The following is a 24,816-nucleotide window of genomic DNA, read 5'->3' on the forward strand; positions in this document are numbered from 1 at the left end:
GAAGCCTCCCACCAGACTAGAGCAGAGAAAATTCAGAAATAACCAACCCGGGACCTCCCGCTCAAAGACGCTCACCGTTTCCCCAGGGTGGTTGTTTAAACCAAACCTCTACCCCTTATGGGTTTCTTCATCGAACCAGATGCCTAAAAAGCGGGCATGTCTGTGTTAGTAGGGGGTGGTAACTAGCCACAGCCTCCGACCAGACCAGAGAAAATTCTAAAATACTCACAACCTCTGAACCTCCTTATAACATGATGATAATACAATCGGCATCACTTCACAAAAACATGTATGTATGAACCCTTCATAAGTGCCTGTGATAGGCCTACATGAATAAAGATGTTATGAAATGCTTTTTTTTTAAACGCATCAATTTATTTCAGATGCAGTATTCACAACATCAAGAAGGGGTAATCCTGTCATACAAATTGGAAATTACCGGTATAGCCGGCACAGCAAATATAAGGGGTTGAACGGGAAAGTCTTCTGGCCATGCGTAAAATGGGGGGTCACAAACTGTAGAGCCTCGATCTTCACCATTGAAAACGAAATCATAAGGGCTAAGAATCATCATAATCATGCTTAAGCTCAAAGTCATATGTGAATTTTTACACACCTCTCAACACCAGATAAGATCTGTTAATGAAATGTGAAGTCGTTACATCCATAAGGCTTAGCGGAGCTGTAATGTACTGTAATCCATTACTGCTCTGGGTTGTAATGTAATTGGAATAAGCAAAGAAAGTTCTACTCATAAACATCTAATATTACTATCTCGCTTTTTACACGCTTTATATTAGCTTCACTTGTATGTTTGTATGTTTGTAACCGACTTCTTTGGACGCTATTTTGACCCACTTTAAACGGTCAGATTTCGTTCAAACTTTGTAGACATATCGCGGACCGATGACAATACACTAATTTGAGAAGATTATTTGAACGTTCACGTCACTCTTATTTGTGTAATTTGACTGTTGCTGTCTCGCTGTGATTCCTGTAAACTATATTTAAAATAATAATCTTTTGTTGCTTTTGCATAAATGCTATCATAATATTACGATAACTTATTATAAATTTCATAAATTAATAAATCAATGTGCTTTTGGAACCCTGCTTTAATCACTAACATAACAACAATAGAAAATATGTCTATTCTATATCCAACTATGCTGTGTTATATCATATGGGATAGGTTTTAGTGTTGGTATAGACATAAGTTAGCTAAATTAAAACAACAAATAACAAATCCTTAACATTTTATCTAGCTAGGTAAGGTTAAGTTATTTTAGTATTGTAGGGGTAAACAACATTTTTTACAGAAAGTTAAAACTAAACAATAATAATAAATAATTTACAGAGAAAACTAAAATGTTGTTTACCCGTTCACTAGGAGTACGACCTGTCATTCATAAATTGGCCGAACTTTAGGCTGATGATCAATTTATCTGTTCTGTATCTATTTACAGGACCAGTATTCTCTTTGTCAAAGTTCGGAAAACCTGTTATTGTGATTGGGGAGTATAGATACAACAGATGCTGTCGCGCCAAAGGCCCCAAGGTGCAGTGGGTCTGCAGTAAGTGGAGCAGGGGATGCAGGGCTTCGGTAACCACATTTCATAATGAAATCATTAAGACCAATAAAACTCATACTCATACACGTTAACTAGAGTATAAATGATTAATAATATTATGACTTTTGGAATTAAGACATTTTTTCATTTTATGCAGACCGATTTTTGCGATATGGTGCGATCTGCCCTTAATATTTTAGTATTATTTATTACTACAACGTACTATCGGTATATCAGCTTTCACATCATATAAAGAACACATTTCAATGCTTTAACTTGAGACGAGTCGGTTGCTCAGATAGGACGTGAAGAAAAGACAAACAAACAAACACAGTTTCACATTTATTACATATTAGTAAGGATAACATTTTAATAAAAAGAAAAATAAAACACCAACGAACTGTTTAGTGGTTCAGTTGCAACTTTAATTTTTAGCAAAATGATATGAAAATTTATTTAGTATCCTTAGAAGAAACAAAGATTTTGTTGTGTCGTGTGAGTTTAATAAAATGTTTATATTTAATTTCTAATAAATTTAATAATTTTGACTGTATGTAGGCGTAGTTTCTTTTTGCCAGTATGATGCTATTGGCATGATCATAAACCTCAAACATTCCTTTCTTTTTATGAATTTATGCATTCGCTGCATATGGCAAAGCGAGAACAACATCGCGCTATCCAAACTGCATCCTTAGCGTCTTTCAAGATAGCGTGTTGTGTTCTACCAATCTTGAACGCTGCTAAAAAGGGAAGTTTCACGCCACGGTTTGGCTTTGCTTTTATATCTGTTTCAGGAAATGTGTGCCTTTTTGCTTTGATTTTTAAAATGTTGTGCTAAAATACGTAAGTACATTTATAGAATTATAATAAATGTTTATTTGAGCTATTGCGTTTTTTATTATTGTTCGTCATCATCATTAACATCATTGTAAGCGTATTAATGTCCGACTGCTGGGCACACGCCTCGCCACTGGAGAGCGTAAGAGCTAAAACCACCGCGCTGCTCAAATGCGCTTTGTCGGACTTAATTTCAATAATAAAGTAAATCTAATAGTATCAACATCTTTGACAACAAAGAATTCTTCTGCGTACAATTTCTGCTTTTGCTTCAGAAAAATGACGAATTTCCTCGCGATTATAAACCAGGGAATGGTTTATAAGCTAGGTCACAAACGGACTGACCTACACGATTTTACATTAATAATATTGTTGAGCATTAAGATGTTACTAAGTCTAGATTCCAAGAATAAAAACCTGGTTGCGTCCCAAAGCTCCTAAGGGTTGGTTATGAAATAACTAAAATGATTGATTACCCTTTTTTTTTCTTCAGATTTTCAGCCTGAGTTCGGTTTGTCAAAATATGGAAATCCTGTTATAAAGATGGGCCAATACAGGTTCAACCGTCGAAGCCAATGTAAGGGGCCAAGGGCCCAGTGGTTGTGCACCAAGTGGAGTTACGGCTGCAGAGCATCTATTATCACCATTGACGATGTCGTTATCAAAACTAAGAATCCTCACAGTCATTGCTGAAACGCAATAAATATTGACCCGTGTATGAAACACGGGTCAATATTATTTCCCTTGTTACTTTAAAATCAAAAATCGTAGGCTGTATCACTTTTACCTTCAACTGCTATTGTAGCCATAATATAAAAAGTACCTAAGTAAAATATATTCAATTTTACTGGTAATGTTTAATAAACTACCTGGTGTGAACTATAATAAACGCGGATGAAGTCATCCGGTTTTTATTGGGGTTTTAAAAATCCCGCAGGACTAGCTGTTCCCCGCGGTTCCAACCGCGCGAACATACCTCACCGTTGCCCGATGTATCTGCCAAGTTCTTCAAAAAAGGAATAAATTCTGTAACAGTGACTTAGCCTTACGTGAAAGGTAAATAAACGTTATAACAATGATAACATAAATTTTTCATGAAAAGATTTTCCTTGGCACTCCAATTACATCTCTGACTATTCACTTGAAACCTCTGATCCTAGAATATCTAATATACTATGATCCTAGAATCACTCATATACTATATTAGATGTTGTGTTATTATTTGGTACCAGCGTATTAATTGGCCGAAAAAACTGTCTAATAGAATTAATATCCCTCAGAAGACATATAGGTCGTTTCCAGGACACTATTTCTATGCAAAAATTACTACGATAAAATAAGCATTTATAATATTATTCTAAAAGCAGTGATTGCCTAGTGTTTAGGGACTTCCCTTTAAAAAGTCCAAGATTAAAAAAGCACTATTAATCATCTGAATGCTCGAAATCGCGATGAACTAATATAAACAACTAATAATACTAATATTAGTACAGTACATGCATTGACGTAGCCGGTACCCGCTGGCCAGGGCGCGGCGGCCGCTTTCAAAGCTTACCAACTATTTAAGCTAACGAATTATAATAGCAATACATAAGTAGGATTCTAAAAATATAAAATATTACTTGTATACCCAATAAGTGATTTCTATCAAAATTTGTATTGAAATTTATTTAAAAAATAAATTTTATATCTTTCTGCGATGAAGACTAGCGAGCATTTTCAATGCGATTAGAATGTGTTTTTTTAATGTTACTCTAATGACTTCGTCAAATCTGAACTAATTTTGACAGCCATATAGCAAACATTTAGAAACATTTTGATTAAAACAAAAAAATACATAGCCTATGTCACTCAGGTCGGTGTAAGGATTTTATGATACTATACGTACACAATGATATCATGCATTCAAATCAGGCGTCTTGAATTTATGATGGATTAAAGAAATTAATATCCATACTTACATCTTTGCTTCATGAGCTATTTATTCTTGATCGCTGCCTTCTTGAAATAATTTCGTTACAGAGTCTACGATTAATCTACTTCCACTTTACCAACAGGCAGTTGCCATTCCAGTAGCTCATGGCTCCAGCGACAATCCTTTCTACTACAAACGCAGTCCGTCAAGCTGCATTTGAGACTAATTTCTTCTGCTCTTCACCATTCTCAATTATCATAGTTCACAGCCACCAAATCTCTATAGATTTTGCATCTGAATATCTATGGAGATAATAAATCCTAGGTAACTTTTTAACTTATGATAACAGATTATAGTTTAGCGGCAATAGTTTTTTTGGTCTCCAACAGTTTAGTTTCCCGCACCAATTCTTATAACACTTATAGTCATAACACGAGCTAAAGTCGAAGACAAGAATATGGCAAGGGATTCGGTCGTGCCTGCCCAAATAATTTTAAAGAGTTAACAATGAGAGTTAAAACCCTTTTTGTGAATTGTATAATGAATATAGCCCGTACTAAAAGTTAGAGCATATATATGAGTTTTAGTATCGTTTGAACAATTATTATTATTTCGTACTGTTCTTCGTCTTATTATTTTTAAAAGCATTAAAATTTAAACCAAAATAACTGTCTGTTGTATATTTTTAGAGCCAAGGTTTTCTTTATCTAGATACGGCAGACCAGTCATTCTAATAGGACAATACCGGTATAACCAAAGAACGAGTAGTACAGGACCCAGACTACAATGGCAATGCTGCAAAAAGTCTACGACAAACTGCAGAGCATCTGTTACGACATTCGAACATGAAGTTGTGAAGGTTACTAACATACATAATCACAATTAATGAAAAATAAGCTGGATAGCTTTATGACAGATTATAGTACAATCTATGATAGAACGTAATGCAATGATTATTTATTGGTGCGCTGTTCTTACTTACACACTACTTTTAAATCGTTGCCACTGTTGTATCATGACTTTTGACTTGTTTGAATTAAGCATTATCATTAAAACGGAAACATACTTTTGATAGTCGACTTAGAGTGAATAATAAATTATAATATTTCTATGATTTGAACTGCACAAAACAATCCGAAGGTTCAAAATAAGAGTCGTTGACAGATGCGCAATATGTTAAGAAATTAAATAATTGTTATTGTAACAAACCAATTTTACTTATGAATCAATAGAAATTTTACCACATTTAATAAAAAGAGTTATAAAATATTTTTATTACTTTTTTTATTTGCACTATATTTGCTTAGTGATTGAAATGCCTGATTAAAATCTAATTTTAATCATTTATCAGGTGAACCTTTTGCTTGCTTGATAGGTATTTTCAACATCAACAGTCTTGTATCGCTCGTCTTAATGCTCTGACAATGTTTGATGTCGTATGTCTACTGCGTTCAATACAAACGGTGCGTTTGCAAGTACAGGATGCAATATAATGCCGGCATTATCATCTTGCTGTCGCTGAATAATCTATCTACAGCTTGCTCTTCAGTATGGCCTTATTAATTTTGAGCTGTCTTGCTATAGGTACGACCCGGGGTCAGCTCTTGAAAATAGCAATTGTATATATATAATATGTTAGTATTAGATATATACAATTCTTATCTCCTTAAGTCTTTGCTTTACTACCACCTAGAATGATTACTCGTCTTCTACGCATGCGCGTGTACTTTAGGCTAAATCATCTCTTACTATCAGGTGTGATTGCAGCCAAGCTCTAGTCTGTATATTAAAAAATTAGTGCTAAGCTTACGAACGGAAGAAACCAAAAATATTACTTAGCATACATTTTTCGCTCCAGAACCATTTATCGGAGTGTCGAAGTGTGGATACCCCGTGCTCCAGATCGGCAGTTATAGATACAACCGCCGAAGTTCCTGCAAAGGTCCCAGAGTGCAGTGGCGGTGCTACAAATGGACTTCGGGCTGCAGGGCATCCATCATCACATATGACAATGAAATAGTGCGCATGAAGGATATGCAACATACGCATTAGGATACAAGTTATAGTATTGGGTAGAAGCAGGCGTTACTTTGCAGAAATCCATGATCTTTTATGAAAATTAAGCTTAATTTGCTATACTCCGCAAAAAGCAGGAGAATCCGTATGGTGTAATTTATAATTTCTTCAATCCTTATACTCCACACCAAACAGATCTTCGGCAATGTTGACTGAACATCTCCTGAGGATGCTCCGGTTTCGGAGCGAAACGAGCGTAGAGGTTACATTGCCGAAGATTGGTGGAATAGTTTTGTGTGGAGTATAAGGATTAAAGAAATTATAAATTACACCATACAGATTCTCCTGCTTTTCGTGGAGTATAGCAAATTAAGCTTAATTTTCATAACAAGTTATAGTAGTAGAGTATTTGTGACAGAGCTCGTTCGTAAGTACTACTGCCGTGCTTATTTCTGCCACCAAGCTATTCTGTGTTCCGATCTGAAGAGCATGTTTGTTGTTGTGTAGTTACAGGCACAAGAGTCTTAACACCTATGTCTCAGGTCGATGGGCACAGGTCAGCACTTTGTAGCACATGTTAATTGCTTCCTCTGCAAAGTGTTGCTCTGTTTAGTGGCGATGGTTGTCCGATTATCATCAGATATCATCCATCGGCTTGGTCCGTAAATTATCATGTAAAAAAAAATCGATATGTATTTATATTAACAAGTTCCATTAGCTATTTTCATGTATCTTTTATATTTTATGATAATTAAAGTGGTTTTATGTATATACCTACTGTTTTTTCGTCCACTTCGGCAAGGTGATTACGTATCTCACGACAGCAATGCGACAGGCGTAAATCTTGCAATCACTGCTGTCAAACGTCACTTTTGTTTATTTATTGTATGGAAAAGTGACGTTTGACAGCAGTGATTGCAAGATTTACGCCTGTCGCGAGATACGTAATCACCCTGCGGATCGCAAGATTGTGGTTTCGATTCCCGGAATTTTACCCACTTCAAGTTAGACGTCACTGTAATCTCACCTGGTGGTTTGTTTTAATACAACCTTAATTGTTAGCGGGCTATCCTGTTTAGGGGTATGACAGTTATAATAAGCCTATACCCCTGGTCGTTTGCTTACCATTAAAAAAAAAGTTTATAAACGGGATAGAAACAATCGACGCTCGCCAATCTGCCATAGAGATACGAGCAAGATGTTAGCTAACCCCTCTTTCTTATTCGACAGAATGTCTGTGACACAAGTTGTCGGCCTAGGCCTATTTGGTTAAGGCAGGGGTTGCCAAAATTATAAAGCAACCGGCGCATTTACAAGTTTAGGAATCTGTGTCACAGCGCCCGCAACCTAACCTAGGTTGGGAAGCCCTGGATTCAGTTGCGTGCACTTCATATATGCACAAAAGCTCTGCCTGCCCTAAAAATTTTGTAACACTCATAAATGCAAAGGCTTTTTCCATTTTATGACATCTCCCTTCTTTATGCATCCCTGGTCAAGAACCCTGTGCACTGTGTTTGAACATCTTATTGTATGCGCTCTAATCGATATTCGAAATAATTGGTTTACTATAGATAAAAAATAATACAATAGTTTCTTATGATGAATTATGAAAATTAAGCTTAATTTGCTATAATCTGTGAGGTATAATTTATGATTTCTTCAATCTTTATATTCCACACCAAATATCTCCTGAGGATGCTCCGGTGTCAGAGAAAAACGTGCGTCTGCAATGTGTGCTTGCTTCTATACAATAATTTCTGCACGTTAAAATTGGTAAACTTCACACTTTATGTGCAACTCTCAGGCATGTAGATTTCGTCACGATGTTTACCTTCATCGTTAAAACGGCTGATATTTTTAATTGCTTCATTTTGTAAACGTACATAACTCCGAGAAGTTGAATAAATAAATATATTACTACAATACACACATCGCTATCTAGCCCCAAGGCAAGCGGTAGGTTATGGGTAACAAGATAACTAATGAATATTTTATGAATAATATACATGAATATATAGATAAACACCCAGACAGTGAAATATATTCATGTTCATCACACAAACACTCTCCAGTCGTGGGAATCGAACCCACAGCCTTAGACTCAGAAAGAAGGTTCACTGCTCTCTGTGCCAATCGGCGGTGAAGTTAAAGGTGTTTGCCGGGGATAGAACTCAGCCCCCCTGAAAGGGAACCGAAGCTCTTACCACTGGGCTATCAGCGCATGGTAATACATAATTGTGTGACGTCTTTTTGTATTTATTAATCTTTTCATCGATCTATCTTTGTTATCCAGGTATAACAGTTTCCGTATCAAGACTAGGGAGGCCAGTTCTTCAGGTTGGCGAGTACCGTTACAATATACACACACAGTCAAAAGGCAATAGGACCCAGTGGCTATGCAATAAGAGAAGGACGGTTGGATGCAAAGCGTCGCTGACGACAGTGGATAATAGTATTGTTTTGTTTAAACACCAGCATAATCACTGATTAAATTGTTTATTTGGGAATGTTAATAACATTTGTTTGTTTTTTTCCTCTTTGTCTTAAAGCGCTGCTAATTATTGAAATGAAGTGAAATGAAATATTTATTTTGCTAGGATATAAAGTTCCTACATGTTCTGCAATTATACAAAATAATGTTCTGAGATTTATAGTGTCATATTAAAGCATTGTATTAGTTATTACATTAATTGTTAGGAACAAGTCTTACTTTGCGGAATTCCATGATGTCAAATGAAAGTTAAGCTTAATTTGCTATATTCGGCGAAAAGAGTACCTAACCTAACTCTTGTCGCGGAGTATAGCAAATTAAGCTCTCGCTTCTAATGCGATAGTGCTGATAGGTGAATAACATGTCTTCATTCCACTATAAATTAGCCTTTGAATCTGACCTGGTGGTAAGCAATGATGCAGTCGAATATGGTAGCAGGCAAATTTGTAAGGGCTATGACAGTATGCATCGTACTAGAAAGCTAAAGCGCTTGGCGGCACGTCTTTGTCGGTGGGGTTCTAGCTAGCCACGGCCAGTTTCCCACCAAACCAAACAACCAAATTCACAGTTTCCCCGCTATGGATATCACTATGAAAATACACTATGTATATGGATAATCGTATGTTATCTTACATTAATACATCTCACATCTTAATTATCATCCTTATCGCACTGTTTAATTATTCAGGTGTAGTTTACACGGTATCCAGATTTGGGAGGCCGGTTGTTGAGATTGGCGAATATCGGTATAACATGCATACACAGTCCAAAGGAAAAAGATCGCAGTGGCTCTGCAACAAGCGAAGGTCTGCTGGATGCAAAGCCTCGCTTACGACAATCAAGAATGAGTTATTTGTATTTACCCATGAACATAACCACTGATTTATTTCTTGTCTCGTCTGTGTACTCTTATAAATTATTCCTGGCCTATTTATGTTTTTTTTATTTATTATTATATATAACTCTTTATTTGTACACCACTATGTAGTAAGGGAAAATATAATAATAATAGAAATATAAATGCGGAAGTAGAATACAAAAGGCGGCCTTATCGCTTGGTAGCTTTACGTCTACGTCTTACATTTGGGAACGCTCTTCGCAGAGATGGTTTTGAGCACAGATTCACAACGACGCTCAACGTGTGGCAACCTCTTATGATTTTTTTCACGTGATTTTAAATATTTCTTTTGATGTTTATTAATAATACTTAAAATTGATGATTTATTTTTGCTCACACAAGAAGATTTTCTAAAAAGTTTAAACGTTTAAATTATTGTTATTTGGTAACTTCAATAAAGTAATTTTGTGTTTATTAGTGAAAATAAAGTTCCCATTTAAGTTTATCGCACCCCTTGCTTTTTCAGATCATTTAAGTATTAGAAATTGAGGCTGATACAAGTTCGTGATTATAGAAGAGAAGGATTACGAGTTTTGATCCTCGACGCTGCTACTGCGACATGTTAGTAAAACAATCGCGATCGACGGCTGAAAATCGTCGCTTAGCTAACAACTATTATGCTAATAACTGTGCAAGTGATATTACCAAAGATTATTCTCTCAAGGTCACGAGGGTTGATGATAATTATCGAAGAAAATGGGCCTAAATCGAAACCAGGGTTCCCTTGACCCCAAGTCGAGCATTAAGTAGTATAGCTTTTATTGACAGAGCTCATCTGGGGAAGAACTAACCTACTTCGCCATGCTTGTTTCCGCCGTCAAACAGCAATGCTGGCGTGGTTGCCGTTATAATTACTGGCATATAAGGCTTAACCTACGTCTAATTTAACATAGGACACATACCGACAATTGTAAGACGCGTTCTTTGCATGTCCTACGGAGTGTTTTTAGGAGGTCTATTAATAATTACTGAAAAAAACATCATCATCATCATATCAACCCATTACCGACCAACTACAGGGCACGGGTCTCCTCCCACAATGAGAAGAGGTTAAGGCCGTATTCCACCACGCTGGCTCAATGCGGATTGTTGTTGGACTCCACACTTCTTTTGAGAACATTATGGAGAACTCTCAGGCATGCAGGTTTCCTCATAATGTATTCCTTCACCGTTGAAACTCGTAATATTTTAATTGCTTAAAAAAACATGCTAAGGCCTAAAGTCTCTATAATTGTCAAATTGTCAAATTGGCATGTTTTTCTAGATCCCTAGAACAACATGCCAATTTGAAAACTGCTTAGTTGTAAGATCAAATATTGATTTTTATGTTGCAGTTGAAATACCAGTATACACAGTATCCAAGTTCGGGATGCCTGTTATACAAATCGGGCTGTATCGGTTCAACCGTCGCACCAAATGCAAGGGTGCGCGTGCGCAATGGGTCTGCACCAAGTGGTCGTCCGGCTGCAGGGCATCCCTCTTCACTTTTATTGACGAAATTATGGTTATTAAGAATGAACATAATCATTAAATTATTACTAGAGTTATACTGACGTAGAGTCGAAGTCGACGAAGTTCAAAATATCAAATAGAATAAATTAACAGTGTGGTGTTAACAAGTTATGATTTTTTTAAAGTTATTTATTTGTTTTTATAATTATTACATAACATAAAAACGTCGTCTATTTTTAAAACTCTTCTATAATACGAGCTTAAGATTTAATACCAATAAATCGTTTTTTTTGATAATAGGTATTATTAAAATGAAAATCTCGTTATTATCATTAACTCACATAATATTCACTCCGATGCACTTCGACTCTGCGTCAATGATATAATCGACTCTAAATCCTAAGGCTTGATGTCGACTAAAGTGGAGACGGGTGGAATGTATAGGGTATGTTTTGTAAATAGACAATATGAGGAATTAATAGTTTTCCATTCCTATTACTTTAAGTTTAAACAGAGAGGAAAGAATTTTAAATATTTTTAGCACGAACGCTGTGGAAACGAGAAATGTTAATGGTCTGCGGTAAATAAATGTACAATTACTTTACAAGATCGTGTGTTCGTAAAATGTTCCTCTGTCGTCTTCGTGCGTCTCCATTTTGGTGGATACCTAAAGCCTTCCCATCAAAGCAAAGCTGCGTAGAAAGTTTTAATTGAAAAAGATGTGCCCCTTTTCATCAGTCACAGATTAGAAGAAACTTTATTTATCCTTTGTTATGTTAACGTATTTGTGCCAAATTATTGTTTCAAGTTAAACTATATATAATCTTCGATATATTTTTAGAACTTCTTATTTGTTTAAGAAGTGCCAATCAATAAGTTTGGTTTAGCCTAGCTTCAATCAACACAACCCGTACGCGCCGTGTTTTTCGATTTTCGTATAACGTCACTAGGATTCGCACTATGCGGATCGATGTAAGAGGCATCAGAGTTTATGTGCCCTGTTAATGGCAATTTTGCTGAAAAAATACATTTATTCATACAGTTGATAAAAATAATGTCATCCACGTACTTTTTGTTTTTTTTTCTTATTGTAACTATTTGATCAATTGAGAATATATCAAACAATATTATTTGTAATAATATTTAAAACGTTTTTTTTAGAATAATACAAGAGAATACGGTTTCTATTGGCTACTTAAGCTACTTCTATCTCTACTGATTTTTTTGTATGAATATTATCGAGTTCACTTTAAAAAAATATAACAACCGCAAATTTGATAGTCTTCAAAAAGCTAAACCAGTATGTAATTATTTAAATTATTTTATGTAAACTGTAATAAAGTAATTGCATGTTTTGCCATTTCAAAAACCAGAACCTGCATCAGAACTTTCAACCTACGTAACTTCTTTTGTACTCAAGGATTATTTAGACACATAAGTTAAAATTATTTATGTTGCAGTTGAGATACCAGTGTACACACTGTCAAAGTTCGGGAAGCCCATAATTCAAATAGGGGCGTATCGGTACAACCGCCGCGCCAAGTGCAAGGGTGCGCGTGCGCAATGGCTCTGCACCAAGTGGTCGGCCGGCTGCAGGGCATCCGTCATCACTTTGATGGACGAAATCATGGTTATCAAGAATCAACATAATCATTAAACTTTACTTGACTCACGCGGTGCTAACCTTGTGGCTGGAGTGCAATCGCCAGCACGTCCACCTCCAAATTAAAAATTTAGAGAGTTATGTCCCGGTATTAGGTTAATAATGAAAATATTGGCTATGAGTTTAAAATCGCATTCAAAAGTACTACGAACCCTTAAAGATTTTCCTTCCTTGAAATCGTGTCGGTTCGCCGGGTTTGTGCATTTTATTATAGTTTATTAGTTTGATTCATTTATTGTATTTTTTTAAACTTTAAAATAAAGTGTTTATTTATGTAACCAAAACTATGAATTTATTTAAGTAACTCATTTAAAAATTCATAGTATAGGTCTTGCTAACATTATAACTAATATAAACTGTTTTCTATGACAAAAAAAAGTGTGACATTAAAGTTTTCATCTTTCGTTGCAAGATCGTTTAAAGCGTCTTTGAATGTCATTATTATGAAGGTTTCAAGAAATAAGACGCTAACCAGTGACGGTTTATCATTCCTAAATTTGTATACACAAAATTATTTTAATAGACACAATTTTATTCTATTAAGTTACTAATTACAATAAAACAATGATATAAAAATACCATTACATATATAAAAAGTCATTATTTTTTATGAATTTGGAATTTTTTACAGTAAAGTTCTGTAAAGTTTAACATAATGCAGATCCGTCACACTTTTGTTACGACTTTTGAATAGACGTCAGAGTTAAAGAAGGAAGTTCTAGAATTTCATTTAAACGATGTTTCAGATCATTTCTTCACAATGTCAAGATGTGGTCGGCCAGTACTCCAAGTTGGGGGATACAGGTATCACAGAAATAACCGAAGCAAGGGAACTCGATCAGTCTGGTTCTGCGCTAAAGGGAGGAAGAACGCCGCCTGTCGCGCTTCCGTCACAATGGTGGAAAACACCATAATTTATTATAAACATGCGCATACGCATCCGCCATTTTTGTAGACGATTTATACATTTACATCGTGACTTGTACATGATACAAATTCTTGATAAGAATGCTATTTCTGGACAAAAATTAAAATAAATCAGTGCAATAAGAAACATCTTATAGCAAATGCGAGCGATGCGGTACTCTGGCGGTATCAATAGCGATTTCGATAATAGAATGTAAGAAAGACATGATTAAGTACTTAATTCAATAAGTCGTTTTATATCGCATATATTTTTTTATTTATTGTCGTCTTGTTTAAAGGACTCGGTCGAAAAGCGTTTAAAAAAGTAGTGAGAGAAGAGACATTATATATAAGGCTGATGGTGGTTAAAGTCGAGACACAAAATCTCAATACAAATAAGCATAATATTTACTTAAATAGTATCAGTATTTAATTGCCAAAATAATATATCTTAACTAGTAACGGTAGATGGCGGTAAGTATTTGTAAAATACTCGTAATCTCGTGCACAAATAAATCATCATTTAATTTATTTACAATTCATTCCATAATATTTATTCCATGTATTTATTCCATAATATTTAATCTTCATCGATTTGCACATCAATAAATTACACAAAAAAGTTATGAGGTATCATTTTAGGTTAAGAAATCTAGACGGGGTAGGGTTAAACATTTAATATTCAACTATGCCTAGTTGAATATTAAATGTTTAACCCTACCCCGAAAGGTAAATTAAAACTTTCTTAAAAATAAAATCTACAAATGCCCAGAAAAAACTCAAGCGGATATGTTATTTTGTTAACACTCAAACAGACGATAAAAGTTCTAACTAAGGTAAAGGTAACTCAAGTGTATATATTATTTTTTCATCACTCAATCTAATGGTGAAAATACCTAACTCAAGCGGGTATGTTATTTTTTATCATTGAAATAGGTGTGGAAAAATGAGACAACTTGTAAGCTTGGGTATTTGAAGCGAACTGATATGTACTAGCACAATTGAAACAAGACCAGAAAGAGATAGCGCTGTTTTGTTACTTTTATATCAAAATAATTTTTCAATTATAAATACAACATGAGATTAGTTTTTGAAATTAAACGTAACATAAACCTACATCAATCTAACAAATGGTAAAAGTTCTTAAAAGATAAAGGTAACAAATTTAAGCGGATATATTATTTGACAACAGCAATGGGTTGAGATGGAGTTGGAGAGGTGGCGCTTCCTGAGCCTATATTATGGTATATTTGCTTAACTTTCTGCTTGCTTGGCGCCCCGTCACTCGAACAAGCAAATGGATATAGGGTTCATACTCCGAAGGAAACTCGTTTGAGATGAAACCCTGTTTCTATATTGCATAATAATCTTCGTCACCGTTTTTTTTATCTAATGACTCCTTTGTTGCAGAGCCTAAAGTTACAACATCAAACAAAGGGAGACCAATTCTAAAATGGGGTAAATACCGGTATTATCGAAACAAGAGGAGTCGCGGTCGAAAAGTTACATGGTATTGCTATAGGTACTGTAGGACTCCAAGCTGTCAGTCGACTCTCACTGTCGTTGATAATATTATTATGAAAAAGAAGAATGATCACAATCATTAACTACATCATCATCATCAAAACTTATGGGCATCTACTGATTGTACTTCCAAATATAACGGTCTTGTGCCGCTTGCGTCCAGCGGCTTCCTGCGACTAGCTCTCTGTTCACCTTTTAAGTGGACTTATACCGTTGCCTTTAACAATGCAGGGTCCCTATTTCACTTAACTTCGAATTTACAATAAGATCTCCACAGAGTCGCAGAAAAATATTTGTTATGAAATAATAACTAACTGGACGTATATCTGACGACATAATAAATCAAGAAGAAAAGAAGGTGCCAACAAATAGTCTGTCGACTTTCAACCAGGGACTTATTCTGCCAACTAGTGAAAGTTTGGAGCCGATCTAACTAATCGACGAGCGTTGAAAATCAAGTGACCAACGAACGAGAAGTTAAAATTTGAATAAGGTCTGTTGAATGAGCTACTGTAAAGAAACAAAAGCATTCCATAAAATAATGTTTCTATTTGAATGATAATTTAATGATGCGAAATTAAACCATAATTTTGTTTGATATAAATAGTACTTTCTTATATATGCGTTTTCTTTATTTTAACTCTTTGTTATATATCCTAATTCTACAGCTTTATTATCGTCATTACAATTTATCTTCCTCTTTATCATTATACTGCTTAAAATTTCATCACGAAAAGCTTGTGCTATCTAAAAGCAAAAAAATCCACGAGGAAATATCTTAGAACATTTTTTGCATTCATTCTTTGACTAGCTATTCTCTTTAGAACAAAATAACACAATGCAAACTATATCTTATTTTCCTTTAGCACCCCAGTTCACATCAACGGTCAACGGAAGGCCTGTGCTGCAAATTGGATACTACCGGTATTACAGAAATAATAGGAGTCGAGGAAGAAAAGCGACGTGGTTTTGTGCAAGGAACAGCAGCAAACCTGGTTGCAAAGCCTCTGTCATTGTGGTAGACGGTATGATAGTAGACGTAAAGAATGAGCACAACCATTGATGTTGAAACAATATTAAAATAATGTTAATTGTAAATGTATGTATTTGAAAAAAGGGAGAGCTAGAAATCGAAATGGGTCATCTGCAAGAAACATGTGCAAAGCCTTTCGGTAAAGCTATGTCATCGTGATTTATGTAACTGGATTTATGATACTGTGGATGATATAAGAATCAAAAGAATAATTGAAAATAAAGGATAAAATTTATGTCTGTCTTTAAATAATATCAAAAATTCTAATGTTCAACATGGAATAGGTCGAATTTTTAAAATAGGTATTAGTTCTGTTTGCAATTCGCCAAAAGTGAAAAGATTTTTTTATAAATATTTGGATTTGGCTGATATCAAATCAATTGAACTTTTACGAAACAATGCCATCACGTTTCTTAAGAAGTTGATGATGACTTTAAGTGCTGTTCAACTACTTTATTATTAAATGATTATACTGATAAAGCGGTGAGAGTGGTTAGGGCTTCGGCCTCACTTTCGAGGGGATCGAGTTCGATTACGATTACCTCTAAATTTTCTGAGTTTTGTGCGTTTGCGTGGTTGACTACGGTTTAAACCCTTCTCATTCTCAGTGCCCGGTAGTGGGTCGATAATGGATTGATTATAACGAATATAATAATTGTTTTGAGAATGTAAAAAAACTTAACTCTTTTTGTTTCTAGTTCATAGATTTACAACAACAAGATTCGGGAAGCCAGCGATCCAGGTTGGGAGGTACAGATTTAATAGGAACAACCGCAGTTCAGGTCCTAGGTCTTTATGGGTCTGTTGTAGAGTCAGTTCGGGATGCCGCGCTACCATAACAACAATCAATGATATTATTGTTAAAGAGAAAACTATTCATAATCATTGATTTAATTATTATTCTTTATTTCATGGCCCTTATTAATAAACGTGGCATAAGGTCAGAATAGCTATACAGTATTTTGTCATAATAAAACTCACAGCACCTTTCAAATGTAAGAGCATGCAAAAACTTCGTAACTACACCAACGTTAATCGATATCCTATAACAGTCCACTGCTACACTGGGCATACGGGTGGGTGATCGCAGTTTATGGTAGTGGTAGCGTAATGGATACTGCTCAATGTTCTTCGTTATATACCCGTAGTAGCCTCGTACGAGGTTGCAACTGTATTCTAAGCACCAGTTACCACAAGGCATTAACCAACGTTAGCCTCGTTTATTAATAAAGCCCTATAAGTATAATATAATGTAATCTGTAGTGGGCCGGTAATGAATTGGTATATAAAAGGCAAACTGGAAACGGGGTAGTTACCCAAAAGATGTATCACTTACCCTAAATTCAGAGAAATTCGAGCATATAATTAGAACAGAGAGAATAGTAATAGAGAATAAAGAATAGTAGCTTTTTGTGACTGAGCTCGTCCGGGAAAGTACTGCGTCTATGCTTGTTGTTGCCGCCAAGCAGTAGTGTTGTGTTTCGGTCTGAAGGGCGTGGTTTCTGGTGTAACTAGAAGTCGATGGGCATAGGGCGCAACTTTGCAGGACGTATTCCTTGCATGCCCTGTGAAGTTCAGCTTTGTCTCAGTTCAACTTAGACACAGCTGAACTATATATATATTATGGTTGGCGTATTTTTATGACAATTGTGTAAAGTATTGGTTTCTGGTGAATACTCTGAATTATTCTTTAATTTCATTACTGTTACAGTCTATCGACTTAGTGTAGCTTAGTCTAGCCTAGTCTAGCCTCTTTCCACCTTGCCTTATATATTAATATATGGCATCTTTAATTTGTGAAATACTAATAAAACTATCAAGTTTTTCTTTTCTTTGAGTTGTAGATAAAAAGTAGAAATATATTAAGATGTAAGTTTCAGATTAAATATGTAATATAGTTAAGACATGAGAGTAATTAATAAATTTATTATGGTTTGGATTTGATAAGTAATATTACATTTAAATTAATTTATGTGGTTTTTTACGAAAAAAATAAAGTCAAGCCTCATAAAAAAGTGTCTAAATGAAAATAAAATATATTTAAGGCAATATTTTTGGTAACTCTTTTAATAACTGTGATTAATGTGGCTAAAATCGAGAGTTCAAATTTACATTTTCAGGTCTCATGAAATCACTTTTAACCAGGTACGACTTTATGAATTCATGTATATTACCAATAGTTCTAATATTAAGCTATATTTTCAGTAACTTTTACTTTAATGATGAAATAAATGTACAAAATATATATTGTGTAGTTTGGGATTTATATTACCTACTCTATTTGAGAGGTTTACAACCCTTCCTTAAATCAGTACTATTAATATATTGATGATGCTTTAGAAATTAATTCCTTATTTCAAGCATGCTTAGGTATGTTATTGTATAAAACTGATAATATAAATTCTCAGTCTGATATATAGATCGATCGATTATCGAGGATTTGTTTTTAAATATCAAAGTCTGTATATTCAAAATAAAAGGGATCTAATATATAGATAATCGTTATAGAGTCGCAAATCCTGTAATGCTGATTTTTAGTATTGCAAACGTTCTGTAAAAAGCCCCAGCTTAAGAAATGTATGCGTATTTGAGCTTTGTTGCAAATAAGATTCGTTTTACTTCATCTTACTCCTCGAGCGAGCAAATCTTGTCCTAAGGCTCTACTACTGCTCTCTACGACGGTTGGCAATCGACTGACTTCCATAAACTCTGCAGGTTTACTTATAGATTACATCCCCCTTCAGTTTTAGGTATATTTATAACTGTAATTTTTAAATAATACTGCTTTAAGCGACGGTAATAAACCCACAGATGGAGTTGGTGGCCATCTTAAAAAATATGTACCAATGCACGTTTTTCTTACAAAAATTGTAAAGATTACATTTGTCAACCCTACTCCAATTTTTTTTTTTACAGAACTGACGATTGTAAACACTAAACGAGGGAAGCCTCTTCTTCTGATCGACAACTACAGGTATAATTGTAAACACACCATTGGCCCGCGGACCTACTGGGTCTGCAACAAAGCACCGCAGGGATGTAGGGTTTCCTTAGTGACCTTTAACAATGAGATTATCAAAACCAAAAATTATCACAACCATTAATTTTCGTATTTTGTTATGCACTGTGACTTTTGTTTCGTCTTTCAACGGAGAGCTTATGGGGCGATCTTCGTGTTAAGTCGTCCGTTAAAGCAACAAATATTGACACCGTGTTCTATGAGTTTATCGGGGGACGAGTCATAAGCTTTTTGCCGTCACATTTATAACTGTATATTCTGGAAATTCTTAACGTGAACTGTAACATGAATTGTAAAATATATATCAATAATTTTGGCAGCGCTGTTTTATTTTATTTATTTCTAAATTCATGATTTTGGAAGGAAAATTTCTAAAAATTCAAGAAATTCATGCGACGCAATTTACAGATGGCAGTAGGTTTCATTCGCGAGAGTGAGCAATTTAAAACAAAACATACCACGTAAGCTGAGAATAGTAAATAAAATCAAATAAAAATTACAATTAAATTAAATAAATAAAATATATAATTAATCAAAAATTATATATAATTTTTTTAATGATGCGTTGACAGTACAGTTCGATCTCTGGCACGCACTTCTAAGTTTTCGGAGTTATGTGCGTATCAAGCAATTAAATATCAACTGACTTAACGGTGAAGGAAAACATCGCGAGGAAACCTGCATGCCTTAGAGTTGTCTATAAAGTGCTCAACTTGACAACATTTTCAAGGATAAATATGTGATCGAGGAAAGTGAGTATAAGAGTTAATACAATAGATGGTAGAAGCTTATGATACCACAACTAAAGAGCATATTATATCTTTCTTCTTGTGTTTTTGGAAATACGCCCAGGTGTTTAAGAGACCCGCAGACTGGCCCCCATGCTCATGCAAAATTGTGATAGGATGTGTTAAGTATAGAAAAATATAGAATCAAGAATTTTAGGACGAACTTAAATAATCTTTTTTATTTTCGCAGTGAAATTTGGAGTCTCTCAGCGAGGTAATCCGATAGTAATGGTGGGATCACACAGGTTCAAACGCACTTCGTCATACGGTGTCAAAACTTGGTGGCACTGCGTCAAGCGCTCGGCCAGTGGATGTTCTGCTAGCATTAGTTTGGTCAACAATAGTATTTATAAGCTCAACGTGAATCATAATCATTGCTAAAATGTGGAATTTCTGTGCCAAGAGGTTGGTTGCAATCTGCGAAGCGTTTGTCCAATGTTTTATCTTTTAACTGTGCAAATTCACACACAATATCTGGACTATATGACAGGTTTATGCTATTCTTTTTACAAAGTTACTTGTAGAAAAGGATGGAACTGAAATAGATACTGGTAGATATAGTTCAGTGTAGAGATTGGTTTACATTAAAATAACACCACTACACCAGTGAGCTAAAACTAAAATTTAATCAAATTTAATAAAATGAAACATATTTATTAGTGAATACAAAGGTATATTTATGAAAAGTATGAAGGTTATTGATAACTATTATCATTTTAAAAATATTATTACAAAATGTTAATTCTAAATTATCTTATTATCAAATGTCTAACTAATTATAACAAGTGTTAATATTTCCATTTGTAATATTAAGTAGGTACTCTTAGGTAGAAATTATCGTTAATTTTTGTTTATTCAAATATTTTTTAAAGTGCCTTTTTGATTACAATTAAAAGACGAGTAACAATATTTATTTGTTTGTTATTATTAAAAAATAAATCGCAGTTGTTAATTAATACTAATATTGAAACGATATTTCTTATTAACAACGTATTTTTGCTAATTTAATTGCTTTTTTAGATGTCAAACTTCGTTTGCATGCAAATAATTTGGTGTCATAAAAGCATTGCCTACAAGAAAAAGGCCGCAAATATGTCATTAAGCTTGTGCGTTACGTAAATGTAAAAAAAAAATAGTCAATACATATAACATATACTATGATGATTTTTTATGTTTCGCAGGCTACATCCCCTTTTTCTCAACAACCCGTTTTGGTAATCCTTTGCTGATCATCGACCCCTACCGTTTTAACAAGCGCAGCGACAGCAGGGGTCCTAAGATAAGCTGGGTCTGTGTCAAAAAGGACAGGCAGTGCCGCGCCACCGTGATGACTTTCGAAAAAACGATCATCAGATACAATGATCAACATAATCACTGAATTACATTTGTGATCTAATCACAAAGGCCCGATATCACCAACTAGTATAAGAAATAAAAAAAAAAAAAAACTAGTCGTACTAGTCGGTTATAAACTAGGTAGTTGGACTAGGGGGTTACAAGGACTACCTTATTATGAGATATAATTATAATTTTAGATAAGGTAAAGTTCTGTTTCACATGAAAGTAACTAGTAAAATGTGGCCACTCCATCTAATTGCCACGACTTGAAAGTGCAAATACACGTGTCTGTGTGTATGAATTATTGTATCGATTTTATCTAGGACCCATTTTGCTGTTGCCACAGTATTTTTCCATTTGTCTCTAAATGTGAACACATCTGGTGTATGGTTGTGTATATAACACTTTTGTACAGTTATTGCTCCAAAATTATTGATCTCAGAAATTAATTGTGGAACAAAAGTTTTGCATGTTTATGAATACTTCATCCTAAGAGTCTTACTTCGTTTTAACAGTTACTTTACTTGTATTTTTTATTTACTAGCTGCTGCCCGCGTTCTTCGTTCACTTTTACACAATACCGTGTAAATCGTTGGTTTGTTTGAATAAAAAAAGTAGCCTATGTTAACCTACGACTTTCAACTAACTCTCTGCCAAAAATTAAGCCGATTGATGTATTGTTGGATTGGCGTGAAGTAAAAAATCTAACTACGATTATTGCGGTATTCAAAGCTGGATGCTTTTGCTATAGCAAAAAAGACGCAGAGAAGATAGAAAACTATGTCATAAAAAGAAAAGAGTTGATTTGATTTAATAAACATTTGAAAGATTTTACACCCAGGCAGCAGCGCAAAATAAGAAAAAATTGACTTTAAACGTCTAAGCTAGGCACGATAAATAAGGAATAAGATAACGTTCAGATAAATAAGAACCACTGTCATCGCCCCGTAACAGCTTGATAAACATCGTTATTTTTTAATGTATAACATACCTTAGGTAACAATATTTGTAACATAACTGAAAGAAAAATTTAATATATTTAACATTCTTTAAAGCGAATCTGTTTAATTTAACAACTTCCTGGGACTCAAGAATGTGGTCTCAATACCGAAGTGCTTATCTGCCAAAGTTGTTTGGAGTTTTAAATTAATAACATTTGGCCGACATTGAAGTTGTAGGAAATTAACAAAATTATTTTTAGGTCTGACTACTCTACGTTCCGTCATATTTTTATAGATTTTAAAAATACGTGCGAATTTTTCAATGATATTTAATAGATACTTTTCTCGTGTCAGTTTCTTCTTGTTGTTCTGAATATTTTTATAACCTAAAATTATTACAACCCCTTTTTGCTTTCAGCATTTTTTGGCTACACCAACGGTGGCAAACGATGTTTGGACATAGCTCAGCAAAGGTTCACTATACATCAGAACGAAGGCGCTAAAATCAGATGGCGCTGTGTAAAGAAGACATCAGGGTGTCCCGCGTTTGTGACTACTATCGACAATGTGATAATAAGGGTTCGACAGGTGCATAATCACGAATAGTTAGTGCTGATTCTTATTGGACTTATTGCGAAATATATAATCGTATTGTTTAAACAGTTGATAATCAAGTTCAAAACGATGGAAACATTGCAGTGCGGTCTTGTTAGGAGCGTTAAAGATAAGCACAGCACATGGGCTTTCAAGTAAGGCAGGAAATCTTACGTCATCCTAATTATTTTTCTTATGTTATCGAACTCATTTTATTAGTAACTGTTTTTAGGTCACCAATCTCATATCATCAAGCTCATTCTCATTACTTTCATCTACTGTTTCGCACTCCATTATAACGCCATCAATTTCTTTTTAAATAACTTGTGCAGGTTTTATCCACATTGTCTCTTAAAAAGGATTATCCGCTGTCGCGTTTTAACCGAAGATGGTTCAGACACGGCTTACAGGGAATCTCCGCGCTGTGACATTTTGAAATATTTTTTCTTCAGTCACTTGTTTATAAGTCTCTGTTCTACGGCCGTTCGATACACTTTGACGATCGTAGAGAGATCTTAGAGTTCGAAAGTATCAAATTTCATATGTTTTTTTGTGTGAGCGATAGTTTTCGTATAGGGAATCCTCAGGGCATTGTCACAAAGATAAATACATAAATAGTTTACACAAAATAAAGTAATCGAGTCATTCCTGATGAAGTTGCTGTAGATATGATAGGAGGTAGTATAATGTACCTTTTTTATTTTTAACAATTTACAGAAATAGTAAATAGTGAACGATTTGCATTTGCAACTGGGTCGAAATATCGACATGTAAAATATTATCCTGGTATGTCCTCGTTGAACCATATTTAAGAAATGTTTATTAACCATGAAAATCTTAGTTTAAAATCATTAGTGAACGATTCAATTTACTATAATCTTTTAAAACCAAGCAATTCTGAACGGTGCTATTAATCATTTCTTTAATATTTATTAACATCACAGCACAGATCTTCAAAAATGCGATCCCAATACTCGATGTGTGATGTGGTCTATAAAATTGGATTTAATTATAAATTGCACCGTCAAGATTTGTCTAGTTTTCACAAATTATAGCAAATTAAATTTGATATTTACTGCTCATCATGGACTTCAGCAAAGTGACGTCTGCTTGTATCCAATATTTATGGGATACCTTTCATACAAGTATATCTGGTCAATAAATTCAAAATTGGTAATCATCACAATCGAATTAGTTACCATTTTTAATTGTAACTTATTATTGGCCTAACTTTTCGTAACCTTTTTTAGATGAAATATTTTAATTAAGATGTATAGGATAATAAATTGTTTTCGCATAATTTTAATAGTAAAATTACTGAATATTACCTCATAAATTAAGTTTTATCTATTTTGTAGGAAATCAATACAAAAGTATTTCTAAATATATGCACATTTTACTATTTATTTTTATCTTAACAGAGTAGTCAGATGCGGTACTTATCTTATTATACTAACGAAATGCAGGTCATATAAATAAATAGTAATCACAACTAATGTTATAAATGCAAAGTGTAGTCTGTTTGTTTGACAGTTTGTTTGTTACCTATGTTCGGCTCAATCGTTAAATCTATCATGATAAAATGAAGTACCTTTACATGTAGTATGCATCCTGAAGATCAACGTCGGATTTAACTCGTAATAGCTTTTGTCAAGATTTACCCGCACGATTTAAAATCTAGCGTTTTTACGTAGAGGGCGTTAATAGTTTCTGGAACTGACCACTTACAAAAAAAAAAATATTTTAAAAGTAATTCCCACATTTCAAAATGAAACTCTTTGAAAATATCACTTTTTTATGTCGATTTATGTCGTGAAAATTATCTAACAA

At 34.4% G+C, this 24,816-nt stretch overlaps 1 protein-coding gene across 32 annotated transcripts in view; it reads left to right on the forward strand.

The window, feature by feature from the left end:
- Positions 1 to 24,816, forward strand: part of LOC120626775 (protein tramtrack, beta isoform) — a 548,009-nt gene that overhangs the window by 220,579 nt on the left and 302,614 nt on the right. Inside the window, exons 5-6 of one of the 32 annotated variants that reach the window (XM_039894485.1) lie at positions 16,140 to 16,298; positions 17,005 to 17,210. The exons of the other annotated variants lie outside the window; for them this stretch is intronic. Of the exons in view, the coding sequence (XP_039750419.1) occupies positions 16,140 to 16,298; positions 17,005 to 17,195 (350 nt within the window). The 3' untranslated portion in view covers positions 17,196 to 17,210. Of the gene's footprint in view, positions 1 to 16,139; positions 16,299 to 17,004; positions 17,211 to 24,816 lie in introns of those variants that run through there. 32 annotated transcript variants of the gene reach the window in all.

This window comes from Pararge aegeria, chromosome 10 (genome assembly GCF_905163445.1).
Source record: "Pararge aegeria chromosome 10, ilParAegt1.1, whole genome shotgun sequence".
Taxonomy (NCBI): Eukaryota; Metazoa; Arthropoda; class Insecta; order Lepidoptera; family Nymphalidae; genus Pararge; species Pararge aegeria.